Source organism: Carcharhinus amblyrhynchos, unplaced genomic scaffold (assembly GCF_965287045.1).
Source record: "Carcharhinus amblyrhynchos unplaced genomic scaffold, sCarAmb.v2.hapA scaffold_45, whole genome shotgun sequence".
Taxonomy (NCBI): Eukaryota; Metazoa; Chordata; class Chondrichthyes; order Carcharhiniformes; family Carcharhinidae; genus Carcharhinus; species Carcharhinus amblyrhynchos.
This window is the reverse complement of record NW_027649786.1, coordinates 2,668,519-2,685,000: the sequence shown is the minus strand read 5'-3', so window position 1 is coordinate 2,685,000 and position 16,482 is coordinate 2,668,519. Positions and strand designations below refer to the sequence as shown.

At 47.5% G+C, this 16,482-nt stretch overlaps 1 protein-coding gene across 1 annotated transcript in view; it reads left to right on the top strand.

The window, feature by feature from the left end:
• Positions 1 to 16,482, top strand: part of LOC145337244 (guanylate-binding protein 1-like) — a 65,642-nt gene that overhangs the window by 16,935 nt on the left and 32,225 nt on the right. Inside the window, exons 4-6 of the mRNA XM_080182033.1 lie at positions 4,652 to 4,746; positions 7,260 to 7,334; positions 9,626 to 9,827. Coding sequence (XP_080038159.1) covers positions 4,652 to 4,746; positions 7,260 to 7,334; positions 9,626 to 9,827 — 372 coding nt within the window. The remainder of the gene's footprint in view (positions 1 to 4,651; positions 4,747 to 7,259; positions 7,335 to 9,625; positions 9,828 to 16,482) is intronic.

Genomic DNA, 16,482 nt, shown 5'->3' with positions numbered 1-16,482 from the left:
GTGGCCTGGAAGCGGCGGGAGAAACCTAAGTGCCTAAAAACACCTCTGCCGCGGTTTCCGTGAGGTGGGATCAGTGAGAAATGCCTTTGACGGCACTGACAATGGCCGCCTGCCTCCCAGTGTAAGAGACACACCGCAGGGAGGCCAGATTCCCGCCCGCGTCTATTTAATTCTCCACCGTTTCGAGCTTTTCTGAAAATGCCCTGTTCTATCCATTTTGGTTGAGAGTGGATTACCTCGCCTACATTACAATCCACTTGGCACCGTTTAGCTCATTCACTTCTTCCTTTGTTATTTTACCGTTTTGGCCTAACTTTGGCTCTGTGACTCTCTGCGCCATCAGTTAATACAGTGAACAGTCGAGACAGATACTGAGGGGAATTGGCCACTCACAACCTGTCAGTTTCCTGAATTTCCTTCAATTTCCCAACCTGTTCAATAATTTGCCCCCAATCCCCCGGCTTCAGCTGCCAACATATTACGAGGGGCTCTCTTATGAGGGAAATAAAATTTCCACTTCATTGGCTTTGAGATTGGGAGGCCTACAATTTTTTGATGAGAGCTATTTTGTTCCTGTTTCCCTCTGGGGCCTGTGCAGGCCTTAACTTCTCACCGTTTCTGGCCCACTGCTCTCAGATTGTAATAAAACATCCAGATGTGCACATTGCTGTCATTTATTACCCATCCCCCACTTACCCTGAGAATCGTGGTATCATAGAACCCTCCAGAAAGAGGCCATTCAGCCCATCGAGTCTGCACGGACTCTCTGTCAGGGCATCTTACCCAGGGCCTATCCCCGTAACCCCATGTATCTCTCCCACTCATCTCCCTAACCTTATACGTCTTTGGACACCAATTTTAGCACGGCCAATCCACCCTAACCTGCACATCTTTGGATTGGGAGAGAAACCTGGTGGAAACCCACGCAGACACGGGGAGAATGTACAAACTCCACATATCCCAGGCTGGAATTGAACCCTAAGTCCTGGCACTGTGAGGCAGCAGTGAGAAGACAGAGGGTGTTTTCCTGAACCATCCTACAGGCCAATTCGGGGGTCAACCACATTAGGCCAAAATCCTGGAACCCTGTCCCCCATCTCCCTGACAGCATTGTGGGAGTATCTACACCTCAGGACTGAACTGGCAGCTCAATGCCACCTTCTCAAGGAGGATTTAGGGATGGACAATAAATGATTGTTGAACAAGCAATGCTCAAATCCTGTAAATTAATCTTAATAAAGTTGGTGTAAGGCTGGAGAATCATAGAGACTCAAATGGGTAATGATGACTAAGGCCTTTCTCAAAAGGAATTAAGCAGACTACCTTTGTATGGTAGCCCCAACATCATCATGGTATTGGGGAGGTGATGGTCTAGACTATTAACCCAGAAACTCAGCAAACGTCCTGGGGTTCGAATCCCACCAAGGCAGATGGTAGAATTCGGATTCAGTTGAAAAATAAAATCTGGAATTAAGAATCCACTGTCGATTGTTGGAAAATCTGGTTCATTAATACCCTTTAAGGAAGGAAATCTGCCATCCTTACCCAGTCTGGGCCTACACGTGACTCAGCAATGTGGTTGACTTTCACCTGCCATCTGAACAAGGGCAGCTAGGAATGGGCAGTAAATGCTGGAGAGCCAGCGATGCCCCTCAAATTAACAAAATAAAGAAATAAATGAAAGGTAGACTAATGCAATGGCGTTGATTCTCTGGAAATGACTTGCTCTGCTGATTTCATCTCGATCCTGCCTCAGAGGCCAAAATTTAGCCCAAACAAACGTCTTGGTCAAATTGTATAATCCTGAAAGATTGATACATGCGAACACCTACTCCAGGTTCAGGTTTCCAATGACTACCAGGCAACCAAGTGCAAAATTACTACTTTGAGCTTCGTAATTAAGTTGCATCCAGGGAGAAATCCATAAATTTGCTAGTGTTGCTGTCCATAGAGATGGAATAGAAATTGCAAAGGGCGATGGCCCTCCGTTCACCCCTGAGGGTATCTCAACTGTACAAAGAGGAAGTGATTCTGCTGTAATTTCGCCCCCCTTAGAAAGGGGAACACGATAGATGCTATTTACTCATTCAGCACCAGTCTGTTAATGTATTACGCAAATGTTTCCCATTCATTCTTCATTGAGAAACACTAATTAAAAGGCCTAGGATTACTGTACAGGGTGGTACGGTGACACGGTGCTGAGCATAGCTGCCTCACAGTGCCAGGGACCTGGGTTCGATTCCCAGTTTGGGTCACTGTCTGTACATTCTCCCTGTGTCTGAGTGGGTTTCCTCCCGCAGTCTGAAAGATGTGCTGGTTAGGTCCATTGCTGTGCTAAATTCTCCCCCAGTGTACCCGAACAGGCACGGGAGTGTGGCCACGAGGGGATTTTCAGAGTAAACCTACTTGTGACATTAATAAATAAACTTTAAACTTTAGAGCTTAGAACATTCCAGCGCAGTACAGGCCCTTCGGCCCTCGATGTTGCGCCAACCAGTGGAACCAATCTAATGACCCTCTAACCTAAACTATTCCAATGTTATCCATATGCCTATCCACTGACCATTTGAACACCCTTAAAGTTGGCAAGTCCACAACTGCTGCAGGCAGGGCATTCCACACCCTTACTACCCTCTGAGTAAAGAACCTACCTCTGACATCCATCCTATAATTACCACCCCTTAATTTAAAGCTATGTCCCCTCGTGTTAGCCATCACCATCCGAGGTAAAAGGCTCTCACCGTCCACCCTATCTAACCCTCTGATCATCTTGTACGCCTCAATCAGGTCACCTCTTAACCTTCTCCTCTCTAATGAAAATAACCTCAAGTCCCTCAGCCTTTCCGCATAAGACCTTCCCACCATACCAGGCAACATCCTGGTAAACCTCCTCTGCACCAAACTTTGTAAATAAGCAATAAGAACAGAAACATAAGAACATAAGAAATAGGAGCAGGAGTAGGCCATCTAGCCCCTCGAGCCTGCCCCGCCATTCAATAAGATCTGAAGCGGATCAGTTCCACTTTCCCACTTTCTCCCCATAACCCGTAATTCCCTTGTCTGTCAGAAACCTATCTACCCGTGACTGAAATATATTTAGCGAGGCAGCCTCCACCACTTCAACGGGCAGAGAATTCCAGAGATTCACCACCCTTTGAGTGAAGAAGTTCCTCCTCAACTCCGATCTAAACTGTCCCCCTTCATTAGCAAGAAGGATGAAGAGAGTTTCATTCTGTTTGATAGCGATGGTGTATTCTGTACAAATACATAATATTAAAACGCCAAACGCTCTTCATACGTGAAACCTATTTCAACCTCAACATTGTGTGATAGCTCGAGTATTGTGTCACGCTGCACAATCTAGCGGGATAAAAGTCCATCATTGTACGGAGATTTATGCTGATTCATCACAAAGTTTTGCTGAAACGCTCAGATGGAAAAACGAGAGAGTAAAAATTGCACATATTTGCCCTGAGATTGCTGGAAGTGTAGAGACAGCACAGGGGCTGGTTTAATGTTAAGCCCACTTTCTGTATTTTTGACAACCTGTTGGATTACTCAACGTAGGAGATGGATTCACGTCCCCCCCCACCCCCCAGCAGGTTTTGCTGTTTATGTGAATTGAGTTAAGATAATGACTCTGTTAAAAGGAATGGGAACACTTTTTAAAAGCCCAACATCATGCAGGAGAAAGCCAATAGAATAACCATGATATGCGTTTTTATTTCCGTGATATCAGTAGATTCTGAAGCTGTTTAAGGATTTATCAACTGAGGTAAAGGAATAAAATACTGCCCTCACTTTTGGATGTAATCAATTTGATTTGAAAGAACTTTTATTCCCCAAGATAGTTTGTGAAATAGTTTGAAACATTTGAATAATTTGTACGATCAGTTAGATGACTGAGGTTATGGAAGGTGAATTATTAATGCACGTTCCTTATTTTCCCAAATGCCTTGTACAACATCCTGTTTTTCCATGATCGGAGCAGGCTTGGAGGGCCAACGGGCTATCCCTGTGCTCTACTGTTCTCTGTTCTTTGCCATCATTCCAGCCATTTCTCAGAACAGCTACCTGAGAAGATGTTTGAGAAGTTTCTTTGTACTTTCAGGTGGAGCTTTATCCAGAGATAAAGGGTGGAACAGTGGGTTAGCACGGCTGCTTCACAGCTCCAGGGTCCTGGGTTCGATTCCCGGCTCGGGTCACTGTCTGTGTGGAGTTTGCACATTCTCCTCGTGTCTGCGTGGGTTTCCTCCGGGTGCCCTGGTTTCCTCCCACAGTCCAAAGATGTGTAGGTTAGGTTGATTGGCCATGATAAGAAATTGCCCCTGAGTGTCCAGGGATGTGTAGGTTGGAGGGATTAGTGGGTATAATATGTAGAGATATGGGGATAGGGCCTGGGTGGGATTGTGTTCGGTGCAGGCTCGATGGGCTGAATGGCCTCTTTCTGCACTGTAGGGTTTGGCCCAACTTGTCCGTGCTGCCTTGTTTGGGTTGTAAATTATGGAAGTGTGTTGCCTTACGTGTCAGCACGTTCTCCCCCTGGGAACAGGAAACAGACGGGTCATCGAAAGAGAAAGGGCTGGAAAATCTAAGCGGGTCTGGCAGCGTCGTCTTGTCTGGAAACGACAGCTCTTTTCCCTCCTTACAGATGCGGCTCAGATTTGGTTTCAGATGCCAGTAATTTGCTTTTCCCAGATAGGTCACGCCTTCCTCGTGGGGTTAAGAGGCTTAGAAACGGTGCGTGTGAGTGTGCAGGGAGGCAGTGTGGAATTTTCAGTGTGAAACAGTACGAAGGACGACATTCAGCCCATTTTCCTGAGCAAGTAGTGCAACAGGTAGCCCAGGGGCAGGACGTACGTCTGCCCTTCCCCCCCCGCAGGGCCTGCCAGGTTTCTATTATTAGCCTGGTTTCAATTTAGAAGGAATCTGCGTCCTCCACTCTGTCAGGAAGTGCATTCCAAACTTGCGCCAACTCACTGCAGAGAAATATTCACTGGGGTTATCTCCCCCCACCCAACACTGCCACCCCCCCGTGCCCCCGGAGGTTGGCAGTGGGATCTTCCCATCCCACCAATATCTATGCCATTTTGTGTTATAGAAACCAGAAGCAGGAGTAGGCCACTAGGCCCTTCGAGCCTGTTCCGCCATTTATATAGATCAAGGCTGGTCATTAAAAACCCTTCCTCCCGTACCCCTCGATGCCTTTAGCCCCGAGGGAGATATCTGATTTCTTCCTGAAATCGGACAACATTTTGGCCTCAGCTACTTTCTGTGGGAGTGAATTCCACACATTCCCCACCCTCTGGGGGAAGACATTTCTCCTCAGCTCTCAAACCCCAAAGATGTGCTCTTGGCAAAACAAATTGTCCCTAAATTAGTCTCCCCTCAATCTGGTTTCCAATGTGGAATGCCATAAGCGTAGACAGGGGTCATGGGCGGAGAGGGGACTTACAATGTTAAAATGGCGGCGTGGGCTCATTGGGCCAAAGGGCCTATTTCCCGGGCTGTGTTGTTCTTTGTTCTAAAAGGTTTACCCCTTAAGCTCAAACTATGAGCCCCTAGCTCACCATCAGGAACATTCTTTCTGAATCCACCCTGTCTAACCCTGTTGGAATTTTATAAGTTTCTATCAGATCCCCCTCTTCTAAACTCCAGTGAATATAATCCTAACCCACTTAGTCTCTCCTCATGTAAGCTGCGGCTGTATAGGGCATTGGTGAGGCCGCAGCTGGAGTACTGTGTGCAGTTTTGGGCGCCGCACTTACGCAAGGATATTTTGGCCTTGGAGGGAGTGCAGAGGAGGTTTACTAGGCTGATACCGGAGTTGAGGGGGTTGAGCTATGAGGAGAGGCTGAATAAACTAGGCGTGTACTCGTTAGAGTTTAGAAGAATGAGGGGAGATCTCATTGAGACGTATAAGATGATGAATGGGATGGATAGGATAGAGGTGGAGAGACTCTTCCCGCTCAGAAAGGACAGTAGGACTAGGGGGCACAGCCTCAAGATAAAGGGGGGGCGGTTTAGAACGGAGTTGAGGAGGAACTTCTTCACTCAAAGGGTGGTGAATCTCTGGAATTCTCTGCCCGTTGAAGTGGTGGAGGCTGCCTCGCTAAATATTTTTAAGACGCGGGTTGATGAGTTTTTGATAAGAGAGGGGATTAAGGGTTATGGGGAGAGGGCGGGAAAGTGGAACTGAGCCACGACAGATCAGCCATGATCTTATTGAATGGCGGGGCAGGCTCGAAGGGCTGGATGGCCTACTCCTGCTCCTATTTCTTATGTTCTTATGTAACAGACCCGCCATCCCAGGAATCAGCCTGGTAAACCTTCGCTGTACCCCCTCTATAGCAAGGATACCCTTCCTCAGATAAGGAGACCAAGACTGCACAGCTGTACAACCGGCGAACCTGCCCACGCTGGGGGGGTGGGGGACGGGGAGAGGTCAGGGGGAGGGAGGGGGTTCACCATGACTGGAAGATCCCACTGGTGGGAAAAATCCAATCATCTCAAATTTACCTCCTTCCATGACTGACCTCTTTGGAAGTGTGATTGGAATGGTATCACGGAATAGAATCATAGAATCCCTGCAGTGCAAAGGAGGCCATTCAGCCCATCAAGTCTGTACGGACCACAATCCTGGGCCCTATTCCCGTAAACCCGCCAATCCCCTGACGCTAGGGTCAATTTGTATGGCCAATCCACCTGACCGCACATCTTTGGACTGTGGGAGGAAACCCACGCAGACACGGGGAGAATGTGCAAACTCCACACAGACAGTGACCCGAGGCCTGAATGGAACCTGGGTCCTCTGGCACTGTGAGGCAGCAGTGCTAACCAATGTGCCACCCACTATGCCATCATGCCATCCCTTCACTTAAGGGATAACATCCCAATTGACTCAGCAAGTACTTGACTTGCTGCGTTAAGAGTATATTTACTCAGTGGGAGCTATGGAACAGAACCTATCTCAGCGCTAAGTAGAGAGGGAGCAAGTGACACTTGCCCTGTGATGTTGTTTGGCTGTAGGTGGACTTGCAGTTTCGAATCAGTTTCTAATCTAATTTTAAATCTCATTTTCTTGACAACGAATTTCCTTCCAGGAACTGGCTCTAGCTGCCTCTCCCAAATTGCACAGCGCTGATCTACAAAGCTGGTATTTATTTTGTAATCCGTGAAGCAGAAGGAGGGGTGAGTTTGCAGACTGCTTGCAGAATCTCCTTTCACTTTCATTCTCAGCACAGTTTTAATATCTCCAGCTTCCTCAAATTGCTGGGAACCATTCCTCGGCAGCAGTCAGCTTGAAAGTACCTCTTTTCAGCTCCAGGAATAAGGTAATGTTTCAGTTTAATAAGGGGGAATGATCTGTTCTTGTTATTTGTGCTGTTTCTCTTCGTGCACCCAAGACTGGGTGTTAACTGGAACAAAGACAATCAGTTTTACTCGCTGGGTGTACAGCATGGCTTTGTAAGGTGCTCCCATTTGACAGAAGGATAATTAGCCCAGATTTCTTTTACAACCACAAGACATTCCAAAGGGCTTGTACAGCCAATGTGGTTGTTTCGACATGAAGTCATTGTTACAGTAAAGCAGCCAAATTTTGTAACTAATGAGATAATCGTCTGGGCCACCTTAATGTTGATTCAGCATTTAATGCTGCCTTCAGAGAGAACTCTACTGCTCTTGTTCGAAATAGTGCTGAGAGGTTTTTCCTCTTCCACTTGAGAGGGGAGATTGATGCCTGTTTAATATCCAAACTACTGCCTCTCCGATAATGTTGCACTTTGCTTTACGCTCGAGTTTTTTTGAGCAGGAGACTCAGTTGGATAGCATGATGGGTGCAGGTTTGGCGGGCTGAAGTTCCTGTGTTTCTTTGTGAGTGTATATCATTCTCACTCAGGGGTGAAAGTATCACCCATTGATTTGTGGGCGATACCCGCCACACAGGACGGGGTCATTTTGCTCTTTGGGTGAGCATGAGTGGCCTGGGGACAACGGGGGGGGGGGGCCAAAGGTTAGGAGCTCTGGCGAATTTTATTCCCCAAAATGTTTTGAGGGTTTGCCATGTCAGAGGATGTAAAGGGGAATGAGACCTTGTGTGCAGGAACAATGCAGAGAGCTAAGCTCCAGGCAAGGCGCAGACTATAATGATTAGAGTGTGAGAGAACAGCAAGTGAAACCAGGGGGGAGCTGATAACTATCTCGGTGATACAAAAAAATAGAAACTAGAAGCAGGACGAGGCCATTCAGCCCTTTGAGTCTGCACTGCTATCCATTATGATCATTGAATTCAATATCCTGATCCCCCTCCCCTCAATCCCTTTAGCTATATCTCATTTCTTCTTGAAATCAGACAGTGTTTTGGCGTCAACTAATTCTGTGGGAGTGAATCCCACACATTTCCCACCCCCTGGGTGAAGAAATTTCTCCTCATCTCAGTTCTAAAAGGTTTACCCCTTATCCTCAAACTCTGACCCCTAGTTCTAGACTCCCCCCACCACTGGGAACATCCTTTCTCAATCTAGCCTGTCTAACCCTGTTAGAATTTTATAAGTTCCCATGAGATCCCCTCTCACTCTTCTAAACCCCAATGGATACAATCCTAACTAACTCAGTCTCTCCTCATATGACAGACCTGCCATCCCAGGAATCAGCCTGGTAAACCTTCACTGTGCCCCCTCGATAGCAAGGAGATCCTTCCTCAGATAAGGACACCAAAACTGCACCCAATACTCCAGGTGTGGCCTCACCAACACCCTGTACTATTGCATCAAAACATCCCAACTCATATACTCAAACTTGGAGTTTAGAAGGATGAGGGGGGATCTTATAGAGATGTATAAGATAATGAAAGGGATGGATAGGGTAGAGTTGGAGAGATTCTTCCCGCTTAGAAAGGACAGCAGGACTAGAGGGCACAGCCTCAAGATAAGGGAGGGGGCAGTTTAGATCGGAGTTGAGGAGGAACTTCTTCACTCAAAGGGTGGTGAATCTCTGGAATTCTCTGCCCGTTGAAGTGGTGGAGGCTGCCTCGCTGAATATATTTAAGTCACGGGTAGATAGGTTTCTGATAGACAGGGGAATTAAGGGGAGAAAGCGGGAAAGTGGAACTGATCCACTTCAGATCAGCCATGATCTTATTGAATGGTGGGGCAGGCTCGAAGGGCTAGATGGCCTACTCCTGCTCCTATTTCTTATGTTCTTAAACCCTCTTGCTTTGAAGGCCAAGGAGTAGCCACCTCTCAATTTATACCCAATTAAGTAATAATCTGTCTTCCTTTTATTGCTACCAAAGTGGATAGTGGGGTGGGATAGCGATAGAAGTGGACACAGTGGTCGGAGTGAATGAAACAGTCTTGTTGAGGGTTGGCAAGGATTTAATCTTCGAAACTGAGATTAATGGGATATTAATTTATTTAAACATAGCGTGGAAAATAGGCCAAGTCCCCAGCGTGGGGTGAGTTTTGCTGTCTTGGTACTGAACGGGAATTGAAACTAGGATCTTCTTGTTCTCAGTACTCGTCTTAGCGTTACACTGTCTCAGAGCAGCTGTTTAGAAGTATCTTTTTTGGTTGATGTGTTTTGTGATTTGTGCCAGGCGATTACGGCACTCTTTTCGTTTCAGACTGTTAGGTTGAATTCTGACGGCTACATGCAGCGTCCCGTGTGTCTGATCGAGAACACCCAGCAGGGGAAGTTGGTCATCAATGATGAAGCGCTGAGACTTCTCTCCAGTATTAAGGAGAGGGTGGTGGTGGTATCTGTCGTGGGATTTTACAGGACCGGAAAATCCTATCTGATGAACCGATTGGCGGGGAAGACTCACGGTGAGATTCACGACCTGTTACCTAAGAACATAACATAAGAAATAGGAGCAGGAGTCGGCCATCTAGCCCTTCGAGCCTGCCCCGCCATTCAATAAGATCATGGCTGATCTGAAGTGGATCAGTTCCACTTTCCCGCTTTATCCCCTTAATTCCCTTGTCTATCAGAAACCTATCTACCCATGACTTATATATATTTAGCGAGGCAGCCTCCACCACTTCAACAGGCAGAGAATTCCAGAGATTCACCACCCTTTGAGTGAAGAAGTTCCTCCTCAACTATGATCTACACTCCCCCCACCCCCTTATCTTGAGGCTGTGCCCTCTAGTCCTGCTGTCCTTTCTAAGCGGGAAGAATCTCTCTACCTCTACCCTATCCATCCCCTTCATTATCTTATACGTCTCTATAAGAACCCCCCCCATCCTTCTAAACTCCAACGAGTACAGACCCAGTCTATTTAGTCTCTCTTCATAGTCCAACCCCCTCATCTCCGGTATCAGCCTAGTGAACCTATGTGAACCTAGTTACCTATGTGAGAATCTAAGGGACGACTATAGTGAGGGGGACAACGCAGTGAGTTAGTGATCTGCTGAATGGAAATGATATTAGCCTTGGATATTTAGCCTTGAGGTGAGGAGACTGGTCAGTTATACTCACAGCATCCGAAACAGCTCAATTCCCATCACCAGAATTGGAAGATTGTGACATATCTAGCTTGCTGTAATTCCCTGTGGTGGGAGAAACCAGGAGTATTCTGCTGGATCTGACCTGCTGGCAGTTTGGGTGGGGAGGGGAGGCAGCAGAGTGTACATTTTGGAGTCTATTCCAGCTGAAGGCGTGGCAGACAGGGTAATGTCACTGGACTAGTATTGCTCTAGCAACTGGTGGAATTAGACCATAAGACATAGGAGCAGAATTAGGCCATTCGGCCCATCGAGTCTGCTCTGCTATTCAATCATGGCTGATATTTCTCTCATCCCCATTTTCTTACCTTTTCCCCATAATCCCTCACCCCCTTATTAATCAAGAACCGATCTATCTCTGTCTTAAAGACACTCAATGACCCGGCTTCCTCTGTGGCAAAGAGTTCCACACATTCCCCACTCTCTGGCTGAAGAAATTCCTCCTCATCTCTTCATCTCTTTACCCTGAGGTTGTGCCCTCTCTGGTTCTAGTTTTTCCTATTGTTGGAAACATCCTCTCCACGTCCACTCTACCCAGGGCCTCGCGGTATCCTGTACGTTTCAATAAGATCCCCCCCCCTCATCCTTCTAATGAGCTCAGACCCAGAGTCCTCAACTGATCCTCTTCATACCAGGGATCATTCTTGCGAACCTCCTCTGGCCCCTTCTCAAGGCCAGCACATCCTCCCTTCGATACGGGGCCCAAAACTGCTCACAATATTCCAAGTGGGGTCTGACAAGAGCCTCATACAGCCTCTGAAGTCCATCCCTGCTCTTGTATTCTCACCCTCTCGACATGAATGCTAACATTGCATTTGCCTCCCTAACTGCCGACAGAACCTGCACATTAAGACAATCTTGAACAATGATTCCCAAGTCCCCTGATTTTCTAAGCGTTTCCCCATTTAGAACATAGTCTCTGCCTCCATCCCTCCTTCCAAAGTGCAGAACCTCACACTTTTCCACATTGAATTCCATCTGTCCCTTCTTTGCCCGCTCTCCGAACCTGTCCACATCCCTCTGCAGTCCACCTGCTTCCTCAATACTACCTGTCCCTCTTTGTATCATCTGTAAACTTAGCAACAGCCCCTTCAGTTCCTTCCTCCCAATCGTTAATGTAGATTGTGAAAAGTTGTGGTCCCAGCACTGACCCCCTGAGGCACACCACCCTTCACCGGCTGAGAAAGATGCCTCTATCCGCACTCTCTGCCTTCTGCCAGTCAGCCAATCCTCTACCCATACCAGGATCTTACTCTTAACGCCCTGGGGATTTAACTTATTTAACAGTCTCCCATGTGGAACCTTGTCAAAGGCCTTCTGGAAATCTAAACAAATCACATCTACTGGTTCTCCTTTATCCAACTCCCTTATTACCTCCTCAAAGAATTCTAACAGATTTGTCAGATATGACCTCCCTTTGACAAAGCCATGCTGACTCAGTTCTACTTTATTGTGCACTTCCAAGTACTCTGCGATCTCATCTTTAATAATGGACTCTAAAATCTTGCCAATGTCGGGCTAACTGGCTAATAAGAACATAAGAAATAGGAGCAGGAGTAGGCCATCTAGCCCTTCGAGCCTGCCCCGCCATTCAATAAGATCATGGCTGATCTGTCGTGGCTCAGTTCCACATTCCCGCCCTCTCCCCATAACCCTTAATCCCCTCTCTTATCAAAAACCCATCAACCCGCGTCTTAAAAATATTTAGCAAGGCAGCCTCCACCACTTCAATGGGCAGAGAATTCCAGAGATTCACCACCCTTTGAGTGAAGAAGTTCCTCCTCAACTCCATTCTAAACCGCCCCCCCTTTATCTTGAGGCTGTGCCCCCTAGTCCTACTGTCTTTTTTAAGCGGGAAGAGTCTCTCCACCTCTATCCTATCCATCCCATTCATCATCTTATACGTCTCAATGAGATCTCCCCTCATTCTTCTAAACTCTAACGAGTACAAGCCCAGTTTATTCAGCCTCTCCTCATAGCTCAACCCCCTCAACTCCGGCATCAGCCTAGTAAACCTCCTCTGCACTCCCTCCAAGGCCAAAATATCTTTGCGCAGGTGCGGCGCCCAAAACTGCACACAGTACTCCAGCTGCGGCCTCACCAATGCCCTATACAGCTGCAGCAAGACCTCCCTACTTTTATATTCAATCCCCCTCGCTATGAAGGCCAGCATCCCATTCGCCTTCCTGACCACCTGCTGCACCTGCAAGCTGGGTTTTTGCTCCCGTCTGCTGCCTCCCTCCCTTCTTTACCTTCTCTACTTTCCAGTCCTCTGGGGCCCTCCAGTGATTGCGAAAGGACACCACCAATTCCTGCACAATTTCCTCAGCTCGAACCCTGGGGGATAGTCCATCCGGTCCAGGAGATTTATCCACCTTCACACCTTCCCCAGAACTTTCTCTTTAGTGATGGCCACTATGTTCGCTGTACCCCCTGACTCTCCTGGAGCTCTGGCACCCCGGGGTGGAGACTGATGCAATGTAACTAATTAGTTCCTCTGCCATCGCTTTGCTTCCTATTAACTTCTGCAGCCTCACTTTCCAGAGGTCCAATGGCTATTTTTGCCTCTCTCTTACCTTTCATATATTGAAAAAAACTCCCCCTCTCTTCTTTTATATTACTAGCTAACTCATATTTCACCTTCTCCGTCCTTATTGCTTCTGTAGTTGTCCCCTGCTCACTTTTAAAGGCTTCCCAATCCTCTGGCTTCCCACATTGTACACTTTTCCTTTCACTTTTATGCTGTCCTTGACGTCCCCCGTCAGCCATGGGAGTCTCGTCCTCCCCTTTAGCACGTTTCCTCCTCTTTGGGATGTATTTCTGTTGCGCCTTCTGAGTAACTCTCAGAAGCTGCTGCCGTTGCTGTTCCACTGTCTTCCCTGCTCCCTTTCTAACCAACCCTGGCCGGCTCCTGCCTCGTGTATTTGTAGTTACTTTAATTTAGTTGGAACACCATTACACCTGATCCTAGCTTCTCCCTCTCAAACTGCTGGCGAATATTGTGATCACTCTTCCCTAAAGGTTCCTTCACCTGGAGTTCCCTAATCAAGTCTGCCTCATTACACATCCCCAAATCCAGAAATGCCCGTTCCCCTGGTAGATTCTCTCATAAGCTGCTCCAAAAAACCCATCTTAGACACTCCACAAATTCCCTTTCTTGGGATCCTACCTCATTTCCCCAGTCCACCTGCATATTGAAGTCCCCCTATGGTTATTGTAATATCGCCTTTTCTCGATGCCTTTTCTATCTATTTTCTGCTCTACATCCTGACCACTGCTGGGGGGGGCCTGTCCATAACCCCCGATTCCTCAACTCTGCGCAGAGATTCTGTGCCCTCTGATCCTATATCACTTCTTGCTGTCGATTTAACTCCATTCCTTCCTGAGAATGCAACTGCCCCCCTTTACCCAGCTGCCTGTCCTTCCAATAGGACACAAATCCTTGGATATTTAGGTCCCAGCCCTGATCCCATTGCAGCCACGTATCTGTGATGTCCACAACATGGTCCTGGCCAATTTCAATGTATGCAACAAGCAACTTGTTCTGTATACTGCGCACATTCAGGTACAACACCCTTAGTCCTGCATTGACCACATCCCTTCTCATGCCTGCCACCTTTCTTGCTTTGCCTGAGCTTAAATTCCTACCACCTTCTATACTCTCTGTTCTATTAGATATAGATATAGATTAGAACCCTGCAGTGGAGAAAGAGGCCATACGGCTCATCAAGTCTGCACTGACCACAATCCCATCCCCATATCCCTACATATTTTACCCACTAATCCCTCTAACCTAAGCATCCTAGTACACTAAGGGGCAATGTAGCACGGCCAATCAACCTAACCTGCACATCTTTGGACTGTGGGAGGAAACCGGAGCACCCGGAGGAAACCCACGCAGACACGAGGTGAATGTGCAAACTCCACACAGACAGTGACCCGAGCCGGGAATCGAACCCAGGACCCTGGAGCTGTGAAGCAGCAGTGCTAACCCACTGTGCTACCGTGCCGCCCTCAGGATTACGCGGTCTATTACGTGGTCTGGGAACCACCCTATTACGTGGTCTGGAAACTTTACCAACCTCTCCTGAGTCCTCAACTCCATTAACCTGCATTCCTACCCTCTCCTTTACCTTTGATTTTCTAATTCTCCAAACAACTGAACTCTCCCCCCACCACTACCTAAAAAAAAGCCCTACCTACAGCCCTAGTTATACGATTCGCCAGGACTCTGGTCCCAGCACGATTCAGATGAAGACCATCCCATCGGAACAGGTCCCCTCTTCCCCAATACTGGTGCCAATGTCCCATGAATTCAAACCCATTCCTCCCACACCAATCTTTGAGCCACGCATTTACCTCCTTAAACTTATTGACCCTGTGCCAATTCACTCATGGCTCAGGTAGTAATCCAGAGATTGTTACCTTTTTGGTTCTGCTTTCTAATTTACCTCCTAGCTGTTCATATTCCCTCAGCAGAAACTTTGTTCCTGTTCTACCTGTGTCATTGGTCCCTCTGTTGACCATGACAACTGGATTTTTACCCTTCCACTCCAAGTTCCTCTGCAGCCCAGATGAGATATCCCAAACCCAAGCACCAGGCAGGCAACACAACCTTCGGGATTCTCGATCCTGGTCACAGAGAACAGTGTCAATGCCCCGAACTATACTATCCCCAATTACAACTACATTTCTTCTGTCTTCCCCCCCCACTTGAACGGCTCTCTGTATCACGGTCAGTTTGCTTATACTCCCTGCAGTGTCCATTCCCGTCCGCACAGGGAGCGAGAATCTCGGACCTGCTGGACGGACACTGGAGCTCCTGGGCCGTACCTCCTGGATCCCTCTACTGGCCTCACCCACAGTCGCACCCCCCTTGTCCACTGGCCGAATTCGAGGTATTTAAAGGGTGAGACTGCCCCCTGGAGCAGAGGGCCCAGCTTTCTCTGAAGTACAGCGAATGGAATGTGGAATTGAAAGTTGATTTTCAATCACGATGGCCATGAAAGCATCGCTGTAAAATCCCATCTGGTTCACTCATGTCCTCAAGGGGAAGGAAACCTGCTGTCCTTACCTGTGACTCTGGATCCATAACAATGTGGCTGATACATAAACAGCCCAGCCAGCCACGTTAGCTCAAAGGCATCTAGCCAAAAATACCAGCCCAGCCTACAACATCCTGTGAATAGATTGGACAGATTTAGTGGGAATTTTCCTGCATGTAATGTATTCCTCTGGGAAGGTGACAATTTCCACCAGATACTGCCTGTATCATAAACGGACATTGGATTTGGGATGGTAGAAGTGGAATTGTTGGGATTTTTGCAGTGATTTACTTTTCACCTTCCTGGTGTTTGCTGCCCTTGGCCCTCAGCCCTGAGTTCCGTGTTGATATTCCAGATCCGATGGAGTACAGTATTAATCTGAGGCCCCTCCACTGCCTCTGTATCTCTACTTGTCCCCCTGATTTCACCAGGCAACTTCGGGCTGGTAGATTGATGTGACATCCCGATTGATTTGGCCGTGTTGATCGGGGAAGGAAATCCTTCGTTCTTACCCAATCCAGAGACCCAGCTCGAGGGGGCCAGGGTTCAAATCCCACCCTGGTGGATGGTGAAATTTAAATGTTAAAAAAAATTGGAATTAAAAGTCTAACAGTGACCATGAAACAATTGTAACAAAAACCCATCCTTTAGGGGAGGAAATAGACCATCCTTATCCAGTCTGGCCTACACGTGACTCCAGATTTACAGCAATGTGGTTGACTCTGAGATGGTCCAGCAAGATACTCAGGCAATTATGGCTGTATTTGCCAGTGACGCCACATTACAAATCTGCTGTCCATGTGACTCCAATCCCTCATCAATGGAGCTGCTTCCCAACCACTTGCTGAAGGGTAATCAATGCCAGACTTCCAGTGATACCCACCTCCCCAGAATGAATTATCTCTGGGGTTTCTTCCCTTGCTCCTGTC